Source organism: Eschrichtius robustus, chromosome 14 (assembly GCF_028021215.1).
Source record: "Eschrichtius robustus isolate mEscRob2 chromosome 14, mEscRob2.pri, whole genome shotgun sequence".
Lineage (NCBI taxonomy): Eukaryota > Metazoa > Chordata > Mammalia > Artiodactyla > Eschrichtiidae > Eschrichtius > Eschrichtius robustus.
In genome coordinates this window covers 26,670,459-26,695,695 of record NC_090837.1, presented here as the reverse complement: position 1 = coordinate 26,695,695, position 25,237 = coordinate 26,670,459, and the positions used below count along the sequence as shown (strand labels likewise).

Genomic DNA, 25,237 nt, shown 5'->3' with positions numbered 1-25,237 from the left:
AGAGTTTAAAAGCCAAATATAGGTGTGTGGGCTTCCCTGGTGGCGCAGTGGTTGAGAATCTGCCTGCCAATGCAGGGGACACGGGTTCGAGCCCTGGTCTGGGAAGATCCCACATGCCGCGGAGCGACTGGGCCCGTGAGCCACAATTACTGAGCCTGCGCGTCTGGAGACTGTGCTCCGCAACAAGAGAGGCTGCGATGGTGAGAGGCCCGCGCACCGCGATGAAGAATGGCCCCCACTTGCCGCAACTGGAGAAAGCCCTCACACAGAAACGAAGACCCAACACAGCCATAAATAAATAAATAAATAAATAAATAAATAAATAAATAAATAAATAAAAATATTAAAAAAAAATGCTTTTCAAATATAGCTGTGTTAGCTACAGTTCCACTAGATGAGTCTATGTAGCAGATGACTTCCCTAACCTCCAAAAGCCTAATTCTCCTCCCCCTGGAATACAGGCCAGACTTAGTGACTTGCTGTACAAGTAAAATGGGGTGGAAGTGATGCTGTATGTCTTCTGAGGCTAGGTCGTAAAAAGGTGCTCTCTGGGGAGAGCCCAGCCAGCCACGATGTAGTGTGGATACTCAAGCAGCCTATGGAGAGGGCTCCACGGGGAGAAACTGAGCCCCAACCCCCATCTCCCCACCACAAACAACCAGCGCCAATGTGTCAGCTGGGTGAGCTAGGAAGCAGATACCCCAGCCCCAGCTGAAATCTTGGCTGCAACCTCATGAGGCCCTGAGCCAGAACTGCCCAGCTAGGCCCACTCAATTCCTAACTCACAGAAAGTGTGAGATAACAAATGTTTATTGATGTTTTAAGTCACGAAGTTGTAGGGCATTTATTACACAGCAATAGATCAGTACTACAACAAACGAAATGAGGAAAAACAAGATTACAGAAAACTTTGTAGGTGTCATTTGGTCTAGAAAAGGAATGAAGAGAATGTGAAGACTACCTAAAAACATCTTCCTTCCAGAACTGGAGCATCAAGAGCATGTCAAAGCCACAGGGAAAGTCCTTTCCTAGGTTGTTAGTAGGATACTTTAAAAAGTAATTTTAAACCACAAGTACACACAATATGATTCTCACAACTGTTGAGTGAAACAAACCAGACACAAAAGAATACATACTTTGATTCCATTTATATAAAATACAAAACCAGGCAAACATGTTAGAAGTCAGGATAATGGCTACTCTGGTGGGTGAGGGGTGGGTAGTGACTAAAAGGAAGAACACAGCAGGCTTCTGGAATGCCTATCACTTCTGCTTCTTGATCTGGGTACTAATTACCCAGGTGTGTTCAGTCTGTGAAAACTCACTGGGCTGAACAATTAAAGATTTGTGTACCTGGCTAAATGTATATTTCAATGAAATATTTTTAAAGATAAAGTACTATTTATTACTGCTATTAAGAATAATAACCCATAATTAGTGCTTTTCTTCAACTAAGGCCTCTCATAAAAAACTCGACCACCATAAAAGCAATTAGGTAGTTTCATCATATGCATTAAAACCATTAAAAAAAAATCCAATTCATATTAACTCCAGGAACAAAGAGGAGAACGCTTTCTATGCAGACAATTCTGAGACCACTTAAGGGAGAAAGTACCTGTCGCCCCTGCCCGCCCCCCCGAGGCCACTCCCCACAGGTGAAGCAGGCTGGGCTCTCCCCACCCTCTCGGCACACACTATCCTTTGGGGACTCTCACTTGGCTCCACTAAGGGATAATGGAGAACCTGAGGACAATGTCCACCGTCTCCCCTCAGGGAGGCCGTAAGCCTCATCTTGGAGGCCACCTGAGATAAGTACAACTACTGTACTTACTGTATTTACTAAAGGCTCCTCTGAGGTAAGGGTTGTGTTTTATTCATATTTTCATTCATTCATTCATATTTTTATCCCAGCAAGTGCTTAACACAATATTTATTGAGAGTCTCTCCCACTTTAGCTTCCAAATATTTAGTGCTGACAGACAGCACACCAAACACACAGAGCACAAGACCCATCAAAACAAACTCTCCGGGGCTTCCCTGGTGGCGCAGTGGTTGAGAATCTGCCTGCTAATGCAGGGGACACGGGTTCGAGCCCTGGTCTGGGAAGATCCCACATGCCGCGGAGCATCTAGGCCCGTGAGCCACAATTACTGAGCCTGCGCGTCTGGAGCTTGTGCTCCGCAACAAGAGAGGCCGCGATAGTAAGAGGCCCGCGCACCGCGATGAAGAGTGGCCCCCACTTGCCGCAATTAGAGAAAGCCCTCGCACAGAAACGAAGACTCAACACAGTCATAAATAAATAAATAAAACTAAATTAAATTAAAAAATTAAAACAACAACAACAAAAAAACCCAACAAACTCTCCACCTCACACACATTAGGATGGTAACTATCAAAAACAGAAAACCAGTACTGGTGAGGATGTGGAAAAACTGGAACCCCTGTGTACTGTTGGTGGGAATGTAAAATGGTACAGCTGCTTTAAAGAACAGTAATGGTAGGGCTTCCTTGGTGGCTCAGTGGTTAAGAATCTGCCTGCCAATGCAGGGGACATAGGTTCGAGCCCTGGACCGGGAAGATCCCACATGCCATGGAGCAACTAAGCCCGTGCACCACAACTACTGAAACCTGTGCACCTAGAGCCCATGCTCCACAACAACGGAAGCCACCTCAATGAGAAGCACGCGCACCACAACGAAGAGTAGCCCCCGCTCGCCACAACTAGAGAAAGCCCACGTGCAGCAACAAAGACCCAATGCAGCCAAAAAAAAAAAAAAAAACAGTATGGTACGGGACACTTCCCTGGTGGTCCAGTGGGTAAGACTCCATGCTCCCAATGCAGGGGGCCCAGGTTTGATCCCTCGTCAGGGAACTAGATCCTGCATGCATGCTATAATTAAGAGTTGCACACCACAACTAAGAAGTCCACATGCCACAACTAAGACCTGGTGCAGCCAAAAATTAATTAATTAATTTAAAAAAAAAAAGTATGGTAGTTTTCCCAAAAATTAAATACAGAATTACCATTCCACTTCTGGGTAGATAACCAAAGAATTGAAAACAGAGTGTTAAAGAGATATTTGTACATCTACGTTCACAGCAGCATTATTCACAACAGCCAAGAGGTGAAAGCTACCCAACTGTTCATTAATGGATGAATGGATAACAAAGAAAATCCTGCCATTTGCAACAACATGAATGAACCTTGAGGACATTAATGCTCACTTATATGAGGTACCTAGAGTAGTCAAATTCATAGAGAAAGCAGAATGGTTGCTGAAAGGGGCTGAGGAGAGGGGAGAATGAAGAGTTGTTAATGGGTAGTTCCAGTTTTGCAAGATAAAAAAGTTCTACACATCTGTTATACAGCAAAGTGAATATACTTTATTGAACTGTACACTCAAAAGTGGTTAAGATGGTAAATTCTGTCACGTGCATTTTACTGCAATTAAAAAATAATTTTAAAACCCCAAAACAAGCTCCAAAAGTTACCTACTTACGTAAGTGTTCAGCCTGCATGCAAGTCATTCATTTCAATGCTTTATCTTCTAAACCCATATTGAGATGGATCAGGATTACAGTTGTTTAGTTGATGTAGTCATTTCAGGACTCAAAAGGCATGATCCCTGTTTCACCAAAGAGTGAAATGAGACTCTGAGAAGTTAAATGACATGCTGTCAATCACCCAGCTATTACTGCCAGAGCTGAGATTTTTAAATGCAGTTTCTAAATTGATAAAAGAGACATGTTCCTGCTGCTCTTAAAGAGGCCTAAGGGGCGCGAAGAACTTTATTTCTTCTTTCATTCAGGTATTCAAATAATATAGGGAAGTAAATGGAAATGTGAGAACAGCACAGAGCTAGCAGCCTCAGCTAGCTAGCTCAGCCTCAGTGTACCATCACTGGTACTCTTCCACCTGGCTGATTTGACAAATATTTTCTGAGCACCTACTATGTGCAATGTGTGTACTAGGTACTGGGGTGACAACAGTGAACAGAGTCCTCACTCTTAAGGAGTTGGGTCAATCCTTTGCTTCATCCCTGGTTGACTTTCAAGCACACAAGAGCTGTCCCAAACTTTCTCCACGCTTTCCAAGCCTTCGATCCTCCAGGCAATGCACTCCTGGCAGATAGATGTCCGACCTAACCTCCTACTTGACTCAGAAGCTAAGGCCACCTGGCAAGAAAACCTGTCACATATACTCAGTCTGCCATGGTTTTTCCAGTGATGTCTGTTCTTCTAGTGCCCTTACTTTCTTCCCTTGAGCTAAGGGGGAAGATCTCCTCTAGCCTTCCCAACTGTGATCTCACAACATGCACAACTGCACCAGACACAATGCAGGCACCTGCCAGAGGCCTGCTCCTCACTCCTTCCCTGGAGCTTCCTCCCACCAACAGCCCTTCTCTGAACACTGCCAGTCTAGCCAGCTGAAAGCAGTTGAGAAAATGATGAAGTTCACCAGAGAACTGAAATCTGTGACATAGAATCAAAGAGACTCCATTAAGAGCATGAAAAGGCAACTCCCAAAGTGGAGACGGTATTTGCAATACATAAACCTAGAAAAAGACTCATGTCCAGTATCTAGAAAGAACTCCTATTATTTAATAAAAGGCCAAAATCTCAATAGAAAAGAAATGCAAACAACCTGAACACTTCACAAGATAGCCAAAAGGCTAATATAAAACAGAGCTAAAATCATCAGGAAAATGCAAACAACACCCAACCCACAACAAATACCACTTCATGCCCCCCAGAATGGCTCAAATTAAGATAGAAAATATGATGTGTTGATCAGAATACGGAGCAGTCTGAACTCTAATACACTGATAGTGGGCATGAATACAATTTAACCACTTTGGAAAATGTCTTGGCAACATCCACTAACGTGGAACGTATGCATACCCTGTGATGCAGCCATTCTGCTCCTAGGTATACATCCAACAGAAATTTGCACACATGTTCACCAAAACACATGCACTAAAATGGTCATAGTAGCGCTAATAATAATGGCCAAAAACTGGAAACAACCCAAATGCATATTCACAGTAGGATAGATAAATAAATTATGGTATAGTCACACCATGGAATACCAATACTGCAATGAGATTGAATAATCCACAACCACACAAACATGATGCTGAATAAAAGAAACCAGATATCAATGAGAACAAACATATTATACAACTCCAATCATGGGAAGTTCGAAAGAAAATGAATCCATGCTGTTACACATCAGGATAGAGCTTCCCCCTGGAGAATGGCGACTGGAAGGAGTCCAAGGGGAGCTTCTGAGGTGCTGGGGTTCTGACTGTTTATCTGAACACTGGTTAGGTACATGGGTGTGCTCAGTTTGTGAAAATTTATCAACCTGTCATCTTATGATACGTGCACGTTTCTGTATGTATATTATACTTCAATAAAAGTAAAAAATTAAAAAAAAAAATAAAAATTTCTTAAAAAGTAAAAAATAAAAAGGGGGAGAGGCAGAAAAGAACAATTATCACCAAAATTGAGGATAGTGGTCAACTCTAGAAGGGGATTTGATAAGACATTTCTAAGGTCCTGACAGTGTTCTATATTCAAATTTGCACAATGATTACATGTATTTAACTTTTTCTTTAGACAGCACATATAAAAAAGAATACAAGATTGGTTCAAGATGGTGGAGTAGAAGGACGTGCACTCACTCCCTCTTGTGAGCACCAGAATCACAACTAACTGCTGAACAATCATTGACAGGAAGACACTGGAATTCACCAAAAAACATACCCCACATCCAGAGACAAAGTAGAAGCCCCAATGAGACAGTAGGAGGGGCACAATCACAATAAAATCAAATCCCATAACTGCTGGGTGGGTGACTCACAAACCGGAGAACACTTATACCACAGAAGTCCACCCACTGGAGTGAAGGTTCTGAGCCACACGTCAGGCTTCCCAACCTGGCGGTCCGGCAACGGGAGGAGAAATTCCTAGAGAATCAGACTTCGAAGGCTAGTGGAATTTGATTGCAGGACTTTGACAGGACTGGGGGAAACAGAGACTCCACTCTTGGAGGGCGCACACAAAGTAGTGTGCCTCGGGACCCAGGGGAAGCAGTGACCCCATAGGAGACTGAACCAGACCTACCTGCTAGTGTTGGAGGGTCTCCTACAGAGGCGGGGAGTGGCTGTGGCTCACCGTGGGGACAAGGACACTGGCAGCAGAAGTTCTGGGAAGTGCTCCTTGGCCTGAGCCCTCCCAGAGTCCGCCATCAGCCCCACCAAAGAGCCGGTAGGTTCCAGTGCTGGGTCACCTCAGGCCAAACAACCAACAGGGAGGGAACCCAGCCCCACCCATCAACAGACAATCGGATTAAAGTTTTACTGAGCTCTGCCCACCAGAGCAACACCCAGCTCTACCCACCACCAGTCCCTCCCATCAGGAAGCTTGCACAAGCCTCTTAGATAGCCTCATCCACCAGAGGGCAGACTGGAGAAGCAAGAAGAACTACAATCCTGCAACCTGTGGAAGGAAAACCACATTCACAGAAAGACAGACAAAATGAAAAGGCAGAGGGCTATGTACCATATGAAAGAACAAGATAAAACCTCAGAAAAACAACTTAATGAAGTGGAGACATGCAACCTTCCAGAAAAAGAATTCAGAATAATGATAGTGAAGATGATCCAGGACCTCAGAAAAAGAATGGAAGCAAAGATCAACAAGTTGCAAGAAATGTTTAACAAAAACCTAGAAAAATTAAAGAACAAACAGAGATGAACAATACAATAACTAAAATGAAAAATACACTAGAAAGAATCAACAGCAGAATAACTGAGAAAGAAGAACAGATAAGTGACCTGCAAGACAGAATAACAGAATAAAGAAAAAACGAATGAAAAGGAATGAAGACACCTTAAGAGACCTCTGGGACAACATTAAACGCAATAACATTCGCATTATAGGGGTCCCAGAAGGAGAAGAGAGAAAGGACCTGAGAAAACATCTGAAGAGATTATAGTCGAAAACTTCCCTAACATGAGAAAGGAAACAGCCACCCAAGTCCAAGAAGCGCAGAGAGTCCCAGGCGGGATAAACCCAAGGTGAAACACGCTGAGACACATAGTAGTCAAATTGACAAAAATTAAAGACAAAGAAAAATTACTGAAAACAACAAGGGAAAAATGACAAATAACATACAAGGGAACTTCCATAGGTTAACAGCTGATTTCTCAGCAGAAACTTTACAAGCCAGAAGGGAGTGGCACGATATGTTTAAGGTGATGAAAGGGAAGAACCTACAACCAAGATTATTCTACCTGGTAAGAATCTCATTCAGATTCGACAGAGAAATCAAAAGCTTTACAGACAAGCAAAAGCTAAGACAATTCAGCACCATCAAACCAGCTCTACAACAAATGCTAAAGGAACTTCTCTAAGTGGGAAACACAAGAGAAGAAAAGGTCCTACAAAAACAAACCCAAAACAATTAAGAAAATGGTAATAGGAAGACACAAATCAATAATTAACTTAAACGTGAATGGATTAAATGTTCTAGCCAAAAGACACAGGCTCGCTGAATGGATACAAAAACAAGACCCATCTATATACTGTCTACAAGAGACCCACTTCAGACCTAGGGACACATACAGACTGAAAGTGAGGGGATGGAAAAAGATAGTCCATGCAAATGGAAATCAAAAGAAAGCTGGAGTAGCTATACTCATATCAGATAAAATAGACTTTAAAATAAAGAATGTTACAAGAGACAAGGAAGGACACTACATAATGATCAAGGGATCACTCCAAGAAGAACATATAACAATTATAAATATATATGCACCCAACATAGAAGCACCTCAATACATAAGGCAACTGCTCAGAACTATAAAAGAGAAAATCGACAGTAACACGATAATAGTGGAGGACTTTGACACCTCACTTACACCAATGGACAAATCATCCAGACAGAAAATTAATACGGAAACACAAGCTTTAAATGACACAATAGACCAGATAGATTTAATTGATATTTATAGGACATTCCATCCAAAAACAGCAGATTACATTTTCTTCTCAAGTGCACACAGAACATTCTCCAGGATAGATCATATCTTGGATCACAAATCAGGCCTCGGTAAATTTAAGAAAACTGAAACCATATCAAGCATCTTTTCCGACCACAATGCTGTAAGATTAGAAATCAATTACAGGGTAAAAAAGGTAAAAAACCAGACAAAGATACTACAAAAAAAGAAAATTACAGACCAATATCACTGATGACTATAGATGCAAAAATCCTCAACAAACACTAGCAAACAGAATCCAACAACACATTAAAAGGATCATACACCATGATCAATGGGGATTTATCCTAGGGATGCAAGGATTCTTCAGTATATGCAAATCAATCAGTGTGATACACCACATTAACAAATTGAAGAAGAAAAACCATATGATCATCTCCATAGATGCAGAAAAAAACTTTTCACAAAATTCAACACCCATTTATGCTAAAAACTCTCTAGAAAGTGGGCATAGAGGGAACCTACCTCAACATAATAAAGGCCATATACGACAAACCCACAGCAAACATCATTCTTAATGGTGAAAAACTGAAAGCATTTCCTCTAAGATCAGGAATGAGACAAGGATGTCCACTCTCACCACTATTATTCAACATAGTTCTGGAAGTCCTAGCCACGGCAATCAGAGAAGAAAAAGAAATAAAAGGAATACAAATTGGAAAAGAAGAAGTAAAGCTGTCACTGTTTGCAGATGACATGATACTATGCATAGAGAATCCTAAAGATGCCACCAGAAAACTACTAGAGCTAATCAATAAATTTGGTGAAGTTGCAGGATACAAAATTAATGCACAAAAATCTCTTGTATTCCTATACACTAATGATGAAAAATCTGAAGGAGAAATTAAGGAGACACTCCCAGTTACCACTGCAACAAAAAGAATAAAATACCTAGGAATAAACCTACCTAAGGAGACAAAAGAGCTGTATGCAGAAAACTATAAGACATTGATGAAAGAAATTAAAGATGATACCAACAGATGGAGAGATATACCATGTTTTTGGATTGGAAGAATCAATATTGTGAAGATGACTATACTACCCAAAGCAATCTACAGAGTCAGTGCAATCCCTTTCAAATTACCAATGGCATTTTTTACAGAACTAGAACAAAAAATCTTAAAATTTGTATGGTGACACAAAAGACCCCAAATAGCCAAAGCAGTCTTGAGGGCAAAAAACGGAGCTGGAGGGATCAGACTCCCTGACTTCAGACTATACTACAAAGCTACAGTCATCAAGACAATATGGTACTGGTATAAAAACAGAAACATAGATCAATGGAACAAGATAGAAAGCCCAGAGATAAACCCATGCACCTATGGTCAACACCTCACTTACAGACTGAAAGTCTAAATGCTAAACTATCAACTAGTTTCTCTAGTTGCGGCAATGACAAAGGAGGCAAGGATATACAATGGAGAAAAGACAGTCTGTTCAATAAGTGGTGCTGGGAAAACATATAAAAAAATGAAATTAGAACACACTTCCTAACACCATACACAAAAATAAACTGAAAATGGATTAGAGACCTAAATGTAAGACCGGACACTATAAAACTCTTAGAGGAAAACATAGGGAGAACACTCTTTGACATAAATCACAGCAAGATCTTTTTTGATCCACCTCCTAGAGTAATGGAAATAAAACCCAAAATAAACAAATGGGACCTAATGAAACTTAAAAGCTTTTGCACAGCAAAGGAAACCATAAACAAGACGAAAAGATAACCCTCAGAATGGGAGAAAATATTTGCAAACGAATCAATGGACAAAGGATTAATCTCCAAAATATATAAACAGCTCATGCAGCTCAATATTAAGAAAACAAACAACCCAATCCAAAAATGGGCAGAAGACCTAAATAGACATTTCTCCAAAGAAGACATACAGGTGGCCAAGAAGCACATGAAAAGATGCTCAACATCAGTAATTATTAGAGAAATGCAAATCAAAACTACAATGAGGTATCACCTCACACCAGTTAGAATGGGCATCATCAGAAAATCTACAAAGAACAAATGCTGCAGAGGGTATGGAGAAAAGGGAACCCTCTTGCACTGTTGGTGGGAATGTAAATTGATACAGCCACTATGGAGAAAGTATGGAGGTTCCTTAAAAAACTAAAAATAGAATTACCATACGACCCAGCAATCCCACTACTGGGCATATACCCAGAGAAAACCATAATTCAAAAACATGCACCCCAATGTTCATTGCAGCACTATTTACAATAGCCAGGTCATGGAAACAAATGCCCATCGACAGATGAATGGATAAAGAAAATGTGGCACATATATACAATGGAATATTACTCAGCCATAAAAAAGGACGAAATTGGGTCATTTATAGTGACGTGGATGGATCTAGAGACTGTCATACAGAGTGAAATAAGTCAGAAAGAGAAAACCAAATATCGTATATTAACGCATACATGTGGAACCTAGAAAAATGGTACAGATGAACCAGTTTGCAGGGCAGAAATAGAGACACAGATGTAGAGAACAAACATATGGACACCAAGGGGGAAAGTGGTGGGGGGTGGTGGTGGTGGTGGGATGAATTGGGAGACTGGAATTGACATATATACACTAATATGTATAAAATAAATAACTAGTAAGAACCTGCTGGGCTTCCCTGGTGGCGCAGTGGTTTAGAATCTGCCTGCCAATGCAGGGGACACGGGTTCGAGCCCTGGTCTGGGAAGATCCCACATGCCGCGGAGCAACTAGGTCCGTGAGCCACAATTACTGAGCCTGCGCGTCTGGAGCCTGTGCTCCGCAACAAGAGAGGCCGCGATAGTGAGAGGCCCGCGCACCGCGATGAAGAGTGGCCCCCACTTGCCGCCAACTAGAGAAAGCCCTCGCACAGAAATGAAGACCCAACACAGACATAAATAAATAAATAAAAATTTAAAAAAACCCCTGCTGTATAAAATATAAATTAAAATTCAAAAAAAAAAAAAAAGAATACAACATAACCAACTAGGATTTACTCCAAGAACGCAAGGAAGATTCAACATAAGGAAAACGATTAATATGATCCTCAATGCTGAAGAGAGAAAAACCATATGATCATCTCCATGAAGGCAGAAAAGACGTTTGAGAAAATTCACTTATTTATGTTAAAAACAACCAAAATAGAAGTGATGGATATTTCTGTAAATATAATAAATAAAATACACCTCAGCCCAATGCCAGCATCTTAATAGGGAAACACTAGAGGCTTTCCTGCTAAAGCCAAAAACCCACTTGAGGCCAAAATATTTTCCAATTTACATTTTTATAGGTAAGCACTACATTCTAGGATGCTAGATAAACATTTACCAGTTCTTGAATGCTACATTCTGCCTGCTGGGGTATCCAGAAGCATTCCTAAAGTTTCTATAAAACTTTAGCCCTCTTATGACTAATTTCTGTCTTACACTTTCTTTGCGGCAGGAAACAAATGACTCTTTCCAACAGTTATGTCAGAGTGGACAGAGAATCAAAAATGTCTTTTCTTTCCAGCTCGCTTTGGACTAAAGAAATAATTTACAACACTCTTAAGGAATATCACTTTTTACCATCACTTGAATTAAGGGATCAGAGTTGTCCTGAAAGGATGCTTGAAAACAGCAAAACACACAACAGGTAGAATGGCTCAATGAACATTCCTGGAAATGGTAATAGATAATGGATTACTTAGCATTCCTATCAAATGGTTTCTCAATGGTCTGAAACATAACATCAAATATTTTTATACGTCTATATGGTCCTGAAGTAAAAATTAACTCATGGGAAAGGACTATATTAATCCTTTAAAAAAAAAAGTATCTGTTTCAACCATGAAACAGAAAGATGATGTAATGAGGGAAATACAAGTTTGAGGATGGGTTCAGCACTGATACACTGAAAATGGAAGGAAATCTCAAATAAGCCCCCCACTAAACATTTTCACATATCTACTGAAGCAATAAGTAACAGTACCCTGAACTTAGCTACTGACTCAAGATAAATCCTGGTGACCAAGGTAAATTCTGTAGGTTTTACTCTCTACTTTGCAAGCCTGACCTGTGATCAGTGGCAATTTAGGTATTATTTGGAGAAATGTATTGGTTTTGCTTATTTTCCTTATCTATGCAGCTAAAACTATTTGTTCTATACATAAGACTGTACTTACTTTTTCCCCAGAATTACTTTTAATCAGTTCTATTTAAGAATTTCCGTATCTCTGAAACTCTACATTTTTCACTATACGTTTGTTCCCAATGACAACGTGGCAACATTAACATTTGTTCTAGGGACTTCCCTGGTGGCGCAGTGGTTAAGAATCCGCCTGCCAATGCAGGGGACACGGGTTCGAGCCCTGGTCCAGTAAGATCCCACATGCCACGGAGCAACTAAGCCCATGCGCCACAGCTACTGAGCCTGTGCCCTAGAGCCCACGAGCCACAACTACTGAGCCCACGTGCCACAACTACTGAAGCCCGCGTGCCTAGAGCCCGTGCTCCGCAACAAGAGAAGCCACCGCAATGAGAAGCCCACGCACCACAACGAAGAGTAGCCCCAGTTCGCCACAACTAGAGAAAGCCCACACGGGGCAATGAAGACCCAATGCAGCCAAAAATAAATAAATTTATTTATTAAAAAAAAAGAAAAACAAAGAACATTCCTTCTAGCCACTCAGCTAAAAACTCTCAGCCAAACACACGTGAATAACCTAATCACTCGAGGTAAACTATTACTCTGGAACAACAGTATTAGAAAGTTCTTTAACTTTATAGTACAGAAAATAATTTTCCTCAAGGCTTTAATTTTGGGCTTAAATGATTTATCAATAAACTGAAAAAAGTATCTTAGACATGTTTATGATAAGTACTATAAAAAGAGAAATAAAAGGAAACTATTTATTTATCTATTTAGGCCACACCATGCGGCTTGCGGGATCTTAGTTCCCTGACCAGGGATCGAACCCGTGTCCTCTATAATGGAAGCGTGGAGTCCTAACCACTGGACTGCCAGGGAATTCCCAAAAGGAAACTCCTTAGAAGGAACCTAAAGCCAAGGCCTGACCAAACCTTTCTAATCCTCTCTTCAAGCCACTCCCATTCAGCCAGGCACCCATAGACCATGAGCTCCCTGAGGACTAGATGTTTCGTTCACCAATGTAGTGGACAGCTAGTGCGTGCCTGGTGTACACATACACTATGTGTTGATTTAATTAGTAACTGGGATGCCCAAGTGGAGGTAGCTGCTCTGTCCAGAATGATCTCAGAACAGTGTTTTTACCACACGACACAGTAATTTATTTCCTTATCAGTCTGTCTCCAACAATGCACTGCAACATTCCTGAGGGAGAGCAGGAACATGGACCAGGGTAGGCACAGGAGATGCTCTGATTGTTAAATCAAAGAATGGGAGAGGAGACTTCCCTGGTGGTGTAGTGGTTAAGAATCCACCTGCCAATGCAAGGGACACGGGTTGGATCCCTGGTCCGGGAAGATCCCACATACCGCAGAGCAACTAAGCCTTTGCGTCACAACTATTAAGCCTGTGCTCTAGAGACCACAAGCCACAACTACTGAGCCTGCGTGCCACAACTACTGAAGCCTGCGCTCCTAGAACACGTGCTCCGCAACAAGAGAAGCCACCTCAATGAGAAGCCCGCACACCACAACGAAGAGTAGCCCCCGCTCGCCGCAACTAGAGAAAGCTTGCATGCAGCAACAAAGACCCAATGAAGCCATAAATTAATTAATTAATTAAAAGAATGGGAGAGGAAGTTGCTCAAGATCACATAACTGGAACTCAACACACTTACGTGACTCCAAGTCTAATATTTTAATTTCTGCATGTTCTGCTTCACACCCCAAGATGATACTCCAAGAGACTGCGCTGAGGGAGGATCCAGGTGTTGCCCATTTACTTTGAGAGCGTAACAACAATGACAGCAATTAACCAGATACTAAGTGCTCAGCACTTCACCTACATATCTCATTTAGTCCCCCCAACTCTGGGGAAGTGTATTGCTATCACCTTTCTACAGGTGAGAAAAACAAGTGCAGCTCACATACAAGTGTCCAAAGCCCATGTTCTTACCCAGTCCATTGTACAGACTCCCTGAAAGATGATAAAACTCTGGGGTGAAGGCTGTGACAGGGATCAGAACATGGGCCTCAGATGATCTGGTCTGAAGTCAGTCAGTGAGTGGGTGGTGGGTTCTTAGGTGTTTACTGTTAGGCTGCAAAACTCACGTGTTACACATATATTAAATACTAAATTTTAAAGATGCCACCCAGCTTAGCTGCCACCACCATACTGCCACAGACAGGAAGGCAGAAGAGCCCTAAAAGCAACTCATAGCCCTTCTCCCGCCTCAACTACTTCTCTCTCCCCTCTCCTCGCCGACAGGCCCCAACAGCAGGCAAGGTTCCAGCTCAAGAAGAGCAGGCAAGCAGCACCAAGAACTTTAACCCGGAAAGTCAGTAGTCAATGGGAGACATATTTTGACCACTCCCAGCCCACTGTTCATACCTTAGAGCTGTCTAGCCTCATGAGATGACTCCAACTTGGGCCTCAGTTGACTAGACCAGAGGTGGACACTATCCCAAGCTGGATCAGATTCTCTACCCCAGGAATCGGATCAGAGTGCTCTCAGCCCCTGGGTGTCAATAAACTGAAGACACATACCTTCGAGAAGCTAGGGTCAGCTCTCTTCTGCCAAATGCATGAAGATGTGGTAAAAGAGAAAAGAAGAGGAAAAAAAACCAAACAAAAAACAAAACAGCTGTGCAGAGAGATGCGGGACGCAAGAAGATTTTGTAAATGTAAAGAGAGAGGGGGTTAGTGCCTTGGTCTATTTTCTAGTTCCTGGTTACAACCATACCTGCAGCTTTAACTACTTTTCCTGTCCCTGAGATACCATAAGAAAGATCGCTGGATCTTAACCATAAACTCCCCAATTTCTACAATCTATTTTCTACAAGTCATGCCTGAAACGGTCAGCACTCTTCCATACCTTTCACTCAGCTAGCTCCAAGTCATTCTCCAGGTCCCAGCTTAAACACTACTTCTTCCAGGAAACCCTCCCAGACTACTCCTCAAACTCTTTGCTCCACATTTGATAACCCTCCAGCAAGCACTCTACACCTCATCATACTCAGTAAATGTGATTACTTTCCTTTTGAACTGTAAACACCAAAGAGTAAAAACCACTTCAATCCCACTGCTTAGCACATAAATCAGGTACAAGCTTAATAACGTTAATAAATGAATAAAAATCAAGAAATTGGTGGAGGTAAGTAGAAGGAATGAGAAGAAATCAACACGACCCTCCTGATAAAAACTAAAGTTGCTTTGATCCTACCTCCCTCACACTTTCCAAGTATCTAGTTCTTCCCTCTTCCATCTCCTCAACAGGCCCAAGTTGGCTGACAATCATTTTATACTTTGGTGCCAATGCATTCAGGAACTAAGGCTGGAGGAAGCATGTTTCCAGGTAACTTGCTATAACAGAGGAAGGGCTATAGTAGTGGGGGAAAAAAAAAAAATCACCGGTTTTGAGGTCTAGACAAATCTCAGTTCTATTATATATTTACTGGCTGTGAACCTTGGACACGTTACCCAAGATCTGGTTTTCTTACCTGTAAAGTGAAAAAAATATCTCAAAGATGAGGATGAAAATGAATTTGAAACCATAGCACCTAAATCAAGGCAGGCTTGCAACTAATGTTAGTCAGTTGGTCATGGCATATCCCATGCAGACCCCACCCATACACTCCACTTCCCAGCTCCTACTAGCTGTGGATGGGTTCAGAACCCAGAGCCTACCCTAAGACTGAGCATCTGAGAGATCTTGGAGAATGTCTATCCTGTTGGCTTTCCAATGTATGGGAGCCCCCAAGAGAAGCAAACGGGGAGAAAAAGCATTTCAGGGTTAGGCAGGTAGGTAGGTAGAACAGGCTGAATGCATGATGGTGAGGTAGCTCTAGATGTTTGTTGGAGAATCAGTTGTTTTTTACTTAGTAGACAGATATGTTAATGTGAGATGAGGAATAAATTACAGATGATTCCTGGGAAAACTCAACTTGGATGCTTTTCATGAGACTCCTTTTATAAATACTTGAGAATTAAGAGCATTCCCATTAAATTCATGGGAATGGCCTATCAGTTAGAGCTAACCACCAGGATGTTATTAATATCACATTTAATTTTGTTTGAGTTTTACTTGCACTCAAAACCGTTCAGAAACTGTGGATATTCTGCTGCTCATCTAAGCTGGTCTCCTCACATCTTTGAGCTCCAAAAAGCATAGAAAAGACATCTTTATTAAAAGTTAAATTAACAGTTAACAAGCAAAACTATGAATCTGAATCCAGATGCGTTTCCAGGTCTCAAGCCTTTATAGATGATATATACTACTGCTAGCCCTGCCTTTCAAACAGGTGGTACAAATACCCAGCAGGGTTCCAGGGAAGGCAGGAGGGAGCACTACAGCAGAGAGCAATAAGCACAAGTTTACACAGGAGATGAACCTTAAGAGGAAGGCAGGACTTGAATAGGGCCCAGTGTTTCTTGGGGATGGGCTGGAGGGAAATACTGCTGGCCTCTTAGCACGATGGTCCTCCAGTGCAGGACTACACTGTGAGCTGCAGGTTGTTCAGCACATCTGCCTTGACCATACACACACCGAAGGCCAATAACACCCCCCAATCAATTTAACAACCAAAAAACAAAACCTAACCCACATACATTTCAAAATGCCACTGGAGAGGGGGTAAAAATCACACCCACTGAATACCCCTAGATAAGAAGAAAGAAGAGAAAATAAGCACAAGCAGGTAGAGAGCATAAGAGAGACAAGGAAGGGAACACAAAATGTGATGAGGAACTGGCAGAAAAAGGGCATCCTCTAATGACTTTCACCTAAAAAATCAAGTCTGAACTCAGTAAACAATGTCCTTCAGAATCTGGCCGGGCCCATCCCAACTGTCTCAACTCCAGCTTTCTTCCGAAGGCACTCAACCCATACCCCTAGCTTCCCAAACAACTCCTGGTTTTCCTGACCTGATGTGCTGTTTTCATACTTCTGTGCCTTTGCATGTTCATCTTCCTCTACCTAGAATGCAGTTCTCAAGGCAAACTCCCAGTCACATATCAACATCCAGCTCAAAAGTTTGTGAAGCCATACAAAGACAGCCCCCTGTCACTCAGGCCTTCTTTTTTCCTCACAATACTGCACACGTCCCTTGACACTGGTACATTCTTTGCATTACTGCCCAACTCCATCCATCCCACTATCTGGACTAAGAGCTACTAAAAGGCTGGGACCATGTGCATCCTAGCATATAACAAGTGCTCAATGAAAGTTTTCTGAGTGAATAACCTTGTATGAAAGGTTATTTAAAAGGCTAAAATGTAAAAAAAACAAAAACAAAAAAAACAAAAAAACGCTAAGACGTGACACAGGGCTTCCCTGGTGGCACAGTGGTTAAGAATCTGCCTGTCAATGCAGGGGACATGGGTTCGAGCCCTAGTCCAGGAAGATCCCACATGCTGCAGAGCAACTAAGCCCGTGCTCCACAACTACTGAGTATGTGCTCTAGAGAGTCCGTGCTCCGCAACAAGAGAAGCCACCATAATGAGAAGCCCGCACACTGCAACAAAGAGTAGCCCCCGCATGCAGCAACGAAGACCCAAGGCAGCCAAAAAATAAATTTAAAAAAATTTTTTAAATTAAAAAAAATAAAACATGACACAAGCAAAAAGCAGACAACAGATATTTTCTGTTACTGAAAACACGTATTTTCTCAACCTGGGTCTTTGGTTGAGTATCACTTAGGAACCAGATTAGGATGCTCTATCACTTGCAAGCTGGGTGTCCATGGGCAAGTTAACTAACCCCTCTGTGTCTCAAATTCCCACTTAAAGTAACCACCTTGGCAGTGTGAGGATTAATTAATGTATGTTAATTAATTAATATATGTATGTTTAAAAAACAAAATGTAACAAAAGTTCTATTAGTCTGCCATAATGACAAAAAACCTTCACAAGACAGGATATTATACCATCAGGAATGCGATCACAATGAAATTTTAGTTGGAACCATCTGGTTTTTTTTTTTTTTTTTTAAGGTCTCACATATTACTGAGCCAAAGCACTAGTGCACGAACACACAAAGAGAAAAATCATTTTCGCAATAAGACACATCCAGCTGTTCAGATAGTAGTGATGTTCTCAGAGTGACAGGGTAAGATGCAGCATAAATATGTGTGCCACCTCATGTGCAAGGCTCCTTATAGACCCAGCTTGGTTCTTCTCCAATGTCTTCTCTTGGAGTTGTATCTGATTTTATTACCAGTTTTCACTGGAATCCATTGGTGAATGGGACGATTCTGCTTTTGTTTCTTGGCCAAGAATCGCTTGATCCTGAAGTCTTGTGAGAAGGCATGGTGAGGAGCAAACTCAACCACACACAGGATGGCAGAAAAGAGAAGAGAGCCCATCTGTTAGGAGAGTTGAAAGTTAACAAATCCAACAGCTGTTCTTCCAGCTGCACGGTGCTCTCTACAGTATTTAAACCAATCCCTAATGACCACGACCGCCCTTGGCTCCTTTGATAGTGCAAACTCTGGTTCTCTGGTCTCTGACCACATTTCCTCCATCCTCTTCTGTAACTTGCCCTATACTGACACCTAAAGTCAGACATTCCTTTGGCTCAGCTCTCACATTTTCCTCATCTTGTCCACTCTCAAGGCTTCAATTAGTGTCTCTATGGAGATGACCCCACGACCTCTCAGTCACATTTAGAAAGTGTTTCAAACTGAACTTATCCAAAATACTTATCTTAATTAGATGATCAAGCAAAGAGCGTCAATTTCTCCTCTTTCATACCATTTTTTTCCCCCCTGATTCTTATACATCTCACCAGTCCTCAGCTTCCTCTTCCTCTGCCCATCTATTAAAAGCACTTGTTTGCCAGAGTTACCTCTTTGGTCTTTCTGTTCTGTCTCACTGGTTCTTAACCTTTCTGGGATAATGGACCCTTTGAAAATCTAATGAATGTTTTGGATTGTTCACTAAAAAGATAAACATACAGAACATATGCATGCAATTTCACCTAACCAATGACCTCAAATAAGAATCTGTGATCTGGACTTCCCTGGTGGCGCAGTGGTTGGGACTCCGTCTGCCAATGCAGGGGACACGGGTTCGATCCCTGGTCCGGGAAGATCCCACATGCCGTGGAGCAACTAAGCCCATGTGCCACAACTACTGAAGCCAGTGTGCCTAGAGCCCGTGCTCCGCAACAAGAGAAGCCACCGCAATGAGAAGCCCGCGCACCGCAACGAACAGTAGCCCCAGCTCGCTGCAACTAGAGAAAGCCTGCACGCAGCAACGAAGACCCAACACAGCCAAAAATTAATTAATTAATTAATTAATTTAAAAAAAAAAAAAAATCTGTGCTCCTCCACCCAAGACTATCACTTACACAAACTTCCATCTCCAGATTTTACTTCCCTCTTATTTTCAAGATGCTTTCTGGATACAGCTTAAATGGCCTAAAGGCATCACAAACTTAACAAATCCAAACCAGAACTCACTATTTCTCCTTAGCAAACCTCCTCTGCCTATACGGTATTCCTTCTCTCATAACAGCACCACCATCCTCCCAGGTTCCCACGCTAGAAGCCTTGGAATTAACAGCCATGTCCATGCCACATCATCAAGCCTGGAAATCCCTCTCAAATCCAAATCCCACCTCTCTCACCTCTTACCCGTTAAGACCTCACTCATCATCCTCTGCTTCATCCCACCTTGCCATGATTAGAAGTCCACCACTCTTCTGACAAAAAACCCTGTTACTGATTCTGTCTTTATAAGGGCTCTCATCTCCATCTGCTATCTTCCACGCCCACTATACTACTTCACCTCTAGAAGGTTACAACAGCCTAGTTGATTCCCCACCTCAGTTTTTTTTCCTGTCATTTCCACCAGTGTTGGTCTGTCCTCCCCCCAAATTCCAAAACTGACGATGTGCCTGTCTCTTTTCAAAAACATTCATGCATCTCCACTGCACAAATATACAACCAAACTCAGTTTTGCCTTTAGAGTCCTCTACAAGTTTGTCACCTAAATACTTTTCCAGGATTAGATTCCACAGCTCAAACTGTCACTTTCACCCTATTATCTTTCTATCAAAATCACACTCACTCCTAAAGGCCCAATTCAAACTCCACTTTTCATCTTTATATCCTCCACTTGATGATTAGGAAAGGACTTTGCAAGAAAAAGGCAAATTCCTAATGAACTGATTCAGGAAATGAAAAAAAAAAATCTTTTTTCCTGAAAATCCTTAAATCCTTCTGGAAGCATTAATTTTAAAAAAAGGTCACTATTCAAATATTAACATTTCAATCAAGCAATCCTCCATAAACTCAGCATTGTTAACCAACATTTACTAAATGCTAATAGTGTATGATGTAGATTAAATTCTTATATTAAATAAATATCATCAACCTGAAGATAAAAAGCTATAATCTGGCCCCAGATTCTAATTCCAATAATATTTGTACTCGGATCTTACTTAAGAAAAGAACATCACAGTAAGAGGACTTGATATTTCACCTGACAGAGACTGAGAAGGTCAAATAAGTCTACAGCAGTGACAGAAAATTACCAGATCTAAATCAGCTTCAGATTTAAAAGAAATAAAAAAAACTTTCAACTGAAATGTCATAAAACTAGTTTTTTTTAGTACATATTTTAAAGGGCTGAAGGACGTGATGGGCAATTCTGAACCTCTCATAAAGAGACATGTTTACTGGCATACTTACCAGCAGGTGCAACAGAAGTGATGCTGCGGGCAGTACTTTCTCTCCGTTACATTCTAGGACCTTATTTCTTTTAGGCCTGACCTAATTTAATTCCTCTTTTGGCTCCTAAGCCTCTGAGTTCATGTTAATTTTCACAGTTGTACACTGTGAAACATTTTGCTCCTGAAGAGAATGAAAATACTCAAGATTCAATTAAAGTCTTTTTTAAAAAATAATTTTAACTAACACTTGGCAAAACATGCCCTCTATGGTATTTCTAAAATTATGATCATTCAAATTTGAATACATTTCCGAAATAGAAATGCTTATAAGAGTAAAACACCCTAAAATTCTAAAATGATTAATAACACTATTTAAGGAAAGTGGAGTGTAATGAAAAGAGCTGCAGCAACTGAAACAGGATCTCAGTCTACAATCTCAAGTATGCCTCTTTAGTTGTATGACCTTAGGAACTGGCTTCACCTCGAAATACTTTCTCATCTGAAAGACATCACCGCGTTCCCCTCCCTCCAGCTGTTTGTTCAAATAAAATGAGATAGTGGACCTAGCACAGTACCTGCCACGAAGTGTTCAATAAATATTAGTTCGCTTCCTTCGTTCAACAGAAAAGACACACTCATGAGAAGATTTCGGTGTAAGGGAGTCTACACTTGCACAGGTCTTCACCAGCACAAAACACGACAGCTAGTTGGTTCTAATGAAAAACACGACCGTCACCCCCATTCCACAAACGTTTCGGTGAGCTGGATCGAGACAAGAGAGCCTTAATGTGATTCTGCAAGAACTCCATTAGGGCTGCACACATACTGACCACTAAAGCATTAACAGGGAAAGTCCACAGTAATTGTGCTAAAACGTCTGGATGCCTTCATGCTGGTAAGAGAGCTCACGCGGGGCAAAAGAAAAGTCAAATTAGGCCCAACTCCAAATGACTCCTTAATAAACCAAAAGAGCAATGCTGGCTTATCCTTCCTGAAACGCTAGCAGTACGGTATTAAAAACCGTTTAAAGACTTCAAGATTGAAATATTCCACAACGAACACTGGTGCCACTAACGCCTTTTAGAAAGCCTGCGTAGGAGAGCCCCCCTGGCACCACGGAAGGCACTTAACGAAAGCCGTTCGCGGAAAACGCAAGCGAGGGGAGGAAAATCATATGATTATTTTGGAGCTGTGCACACACGCCGCGGCGAGCATCCGAAGGAATTCGAGGCCGCGCTGCGCGCACATTGGGGGCGGGGGCGCCTCGCTGCCGGTCCCGGGGTCCCGGCCCCGGCCTCCACCCCCCGGGCCCAGCGAGGAGCAACGCCCAGGCCCGACGGCCCGGCCCGAGGCCCCCAGCTCGCGGACGGCGGCGCAGCCCGGGTGGGGGCCGAGGTCGGGGGCCGGGGGTCGGGGCCGTGCCGGGGCCCGGGCGAGACCGCGGCTGCGTCCGCCAGGCCCAGGCGGGGGCGGCCGGGTGGCGGGGCGCGGACACTCACCACACCATGCCGTAGGCGCCCTCGCCGATGTACGAGAGGTTGGTGTAGCGCGGCCCCACGTCGAACACCTGCCCGCGGACCATCTCGGGGCCGGGGCCCGCGCCCGCCGCCGCCGCCGCCATGTTGGCTGCCGGGCCGCCGCAGCCGCCGCGCTGGGCTCGACGCTCCGCGGCCGCTGCTCGGCCCACGCCGCGCCTCCCGGGGGACCGCGCCGCCGCCGCTGCAGCCGCCGCCGCTGGCCAGGAGGGAAGAGGGAGACCGCCGCTCGGTAGAGCCGAGGAGCAGCCAGCCGCTCGGACCGACTGCCTGCCTGACTGACTGACGGGCGGGCCGGCAGGCGGAGGGAGGGGCGCGCGCCGAGGAGGGCGTCGGGCGGGGCCGGGAGACGTGCGCGCGGATTGGCTCCCCGCGCCCGGGGGCGGGGCTGCGCGGCCGGCGGAAGCAGCGCGCTCGGGGCGGGGCACTGCGGCGGCTCTGCGGGGCGCGGTCACGTGCACTCGCGGGAGGCGGACCCCTAGGCACAGGGGACGCGGAGGCTGAGCCAGTGGGCCGGTTGGGCCCAGGAAGGCAATCGCCGCCATAGTCCACCGCGCGCCCCGGCCAGGCCTGTGCGAGTCCGCGACCCACACAGACTTAGAGGCCTCGACACACGGACAGAAACCGGAAGGGTGACCGAGACCGAGTAAGACATTTGCATCCTGAGAAAGTGTGAAACCTAGAGGTGGAGGCCGAGAGGAGAGGCCAGGACGGGACCCGCTGATCAGACAGAGGCTCGTTCAACAAGTGTTACGCTGATCCTGTGCGTCCACTCTGCCACGAGTTACATTCCAGCAGAAGGCGATGTGGATCGATGGATGGATGGGTCGCGAGGAAGGGAGGGAGGGAGACTCGAGTTGTGATAAGTGCTATGAAGAAATATAAAGATCAGTAAGGGGTTCGGGAGTAGGGGGCCGAGACACTGAGAAAAACATTGAGATTCAGAGACTGAGACCCAGATTGGTACAGATGGACAGCATCTCAGAGATAGGACATACTGAAATAGAAACGCAAAGATAGAAACGCTGAAATCCAAAGCATCAAGATGTAGAAAATATGAGACAAACACACTGAGGCTCAGAAATAGTCACAGACACCAGAGGTTGAAAAATAAAAGTCGGAATCTTGAAGCAAGTGAATGCCAAGAATAGCTAAGACAATGAGACAGAAGATGATCTAACCACTGCTTCTGAACCGACACCCGGGCCATCTCTGGACGGGGAGTAAGGGTGGGGAACCCTGCATCCTGATTGTCCAACACTGTGATCTTGTAAGCCTGGACTTCCAGGCATCAACAACAAAGATCAACTAGACAATATCAAAGGTGAATAAGGAAAAAAAAAATTTTTTTAACCCTCTGGGGAAAAAAATATGTGGCACATGAGAAAAATAAAGTGCTAGAGCCAAAAATTACTCCTTTGCAATATATTTAGTCCATGAAGCAGAGCCCAGTTTCAGAAAACACCTAATTCTTACTCTCGACTAAAAGAGGACATTGCGTCTTTTAAAGAACAGGCCAAGATAAATGGAGAGTACCATGAAATAAAAACCATGATAGCCAAAGTAAAAGCAATGGTTGGAGCAGTAAAAAGCAGACTTAACAATGCAGAAGAGCAAATCAGCAGTATAGAAGAAAAAGTCAGTGATGAAATTCTTTGAGAAGAAAATGTACAGGAGAATACCACGGAGAGTCAAACTATAGGCACCCCCCAAAGAAGACAGAGCAAATCAATTAGAGACAATAACTTAAATTATAGTAAAAGAAAACTTGCCTTAGGTCTAAAAAGATCTGAGGTGGAAGTGGAAAACTGAGTGAGTTCTCTGAATCCAGAAAAATTAATAAGCAGAAACCAACTTCAAGACATAATCTGGAAAAGTTCTTAAATTTCAGGGATAAAGAACAAACACAGTATCCAATCAGAAAAAAAAAAAAAAACACGATTATTTATTTAAGAAGCTAAAAGCTGGTTTTCTTCAGAGTCCTCCTCTGTAATAATTAAATGCCAAAGGAAAATGGAACAAGATTGGCAGCACTCTGAGAGGGTAGGTTGTAGCCGTTCTTGCATGGTTTAATTCCCACTGATGCCTCACTTCCTCCCAGGTCTTTAACGGTCAGAATCTGTGGTCAGCTTTTCCACCTGGACAGCTCCATGTGACATCCTACAGGGGCTTCAACTTCACATTTCCAAACTACCAATGGTTAACTGCAGGAGTTCTGCCCTCAGACTACCAAAGAGAGTTTGAATCTTGGCTCTTCCACTTACTACCTGTATGACCTTGGCCTCAGTTTCCTCACTCTTAAAGGTCACAATAGCACCTACCTCCCTATTGTACAGAATAAATAAGACAGCATGTGTAAAGAACCTGGCATGTAGTAAATACCCAATAAATGTTATCTCATTATTATCGACCCCACGCAAACCTGTTCCTTGTCTCGTACTTGTGGATCGCATCACCACCCAGATACTCAAGCTGGAAGTTTGGGGATGATCCTTAACAACGCATTTTACCTTGCTCCCAACCCCTCTTCCCATCCAACCCATCACAAATGCCTATAAATTCTATTTCTTAATATTTTGGAAATTGTTGCTGCTCAAAGTGTGGTCACCAGACCAGCAGCATCAGCATCATGTGGGGGTTTGTTCAGAAGGCAGCATCTCAGGCCCCGCCCCAGACCACTGATTCAGGGTCTGCATTTTAACAAGATTCCCCAGTGGTTCATATGGATATTAAACTTTGAAAAGCTCTGTTTTATTTGCTTTTTTTTTAGTTGAGGTAAAATTGACACACAACATTGCCTACCCTCCTCACCTGCCCTCCCCTGTGCTCCAGCCAG

At 43.1% G+C, this 25,237-nt stretch overlaps 1 protein-coding gene across 1 annotated transcript in view; it reads right to left on the bottom strand.

Annotated features, from left to right (window-relative positions):
- Positions 1 to 22,524, bottom strand: part of MAPK1 (mitogen-activated protein kinase 1) — an 87,686-nt gene extending 65,162 nt beyond the window's left edge. Inside the window, exon 1 of the mRNA XM_068562713.1 lies at positions 22,366 to 22,524. Within this exon, the coding sequence (XP_068418814.1) occupies positions 22,366 to 22,487 (122 nt within the window). The 5' untranslated portion in view covers positions 22,488 to 22,524. The remainder of the gene's footprint in view (positions 1 to 22,365) is intronic.
- Between the last annotated feature and the right edge of the window lie 2,713 nt (positions 22,525 to 25,237).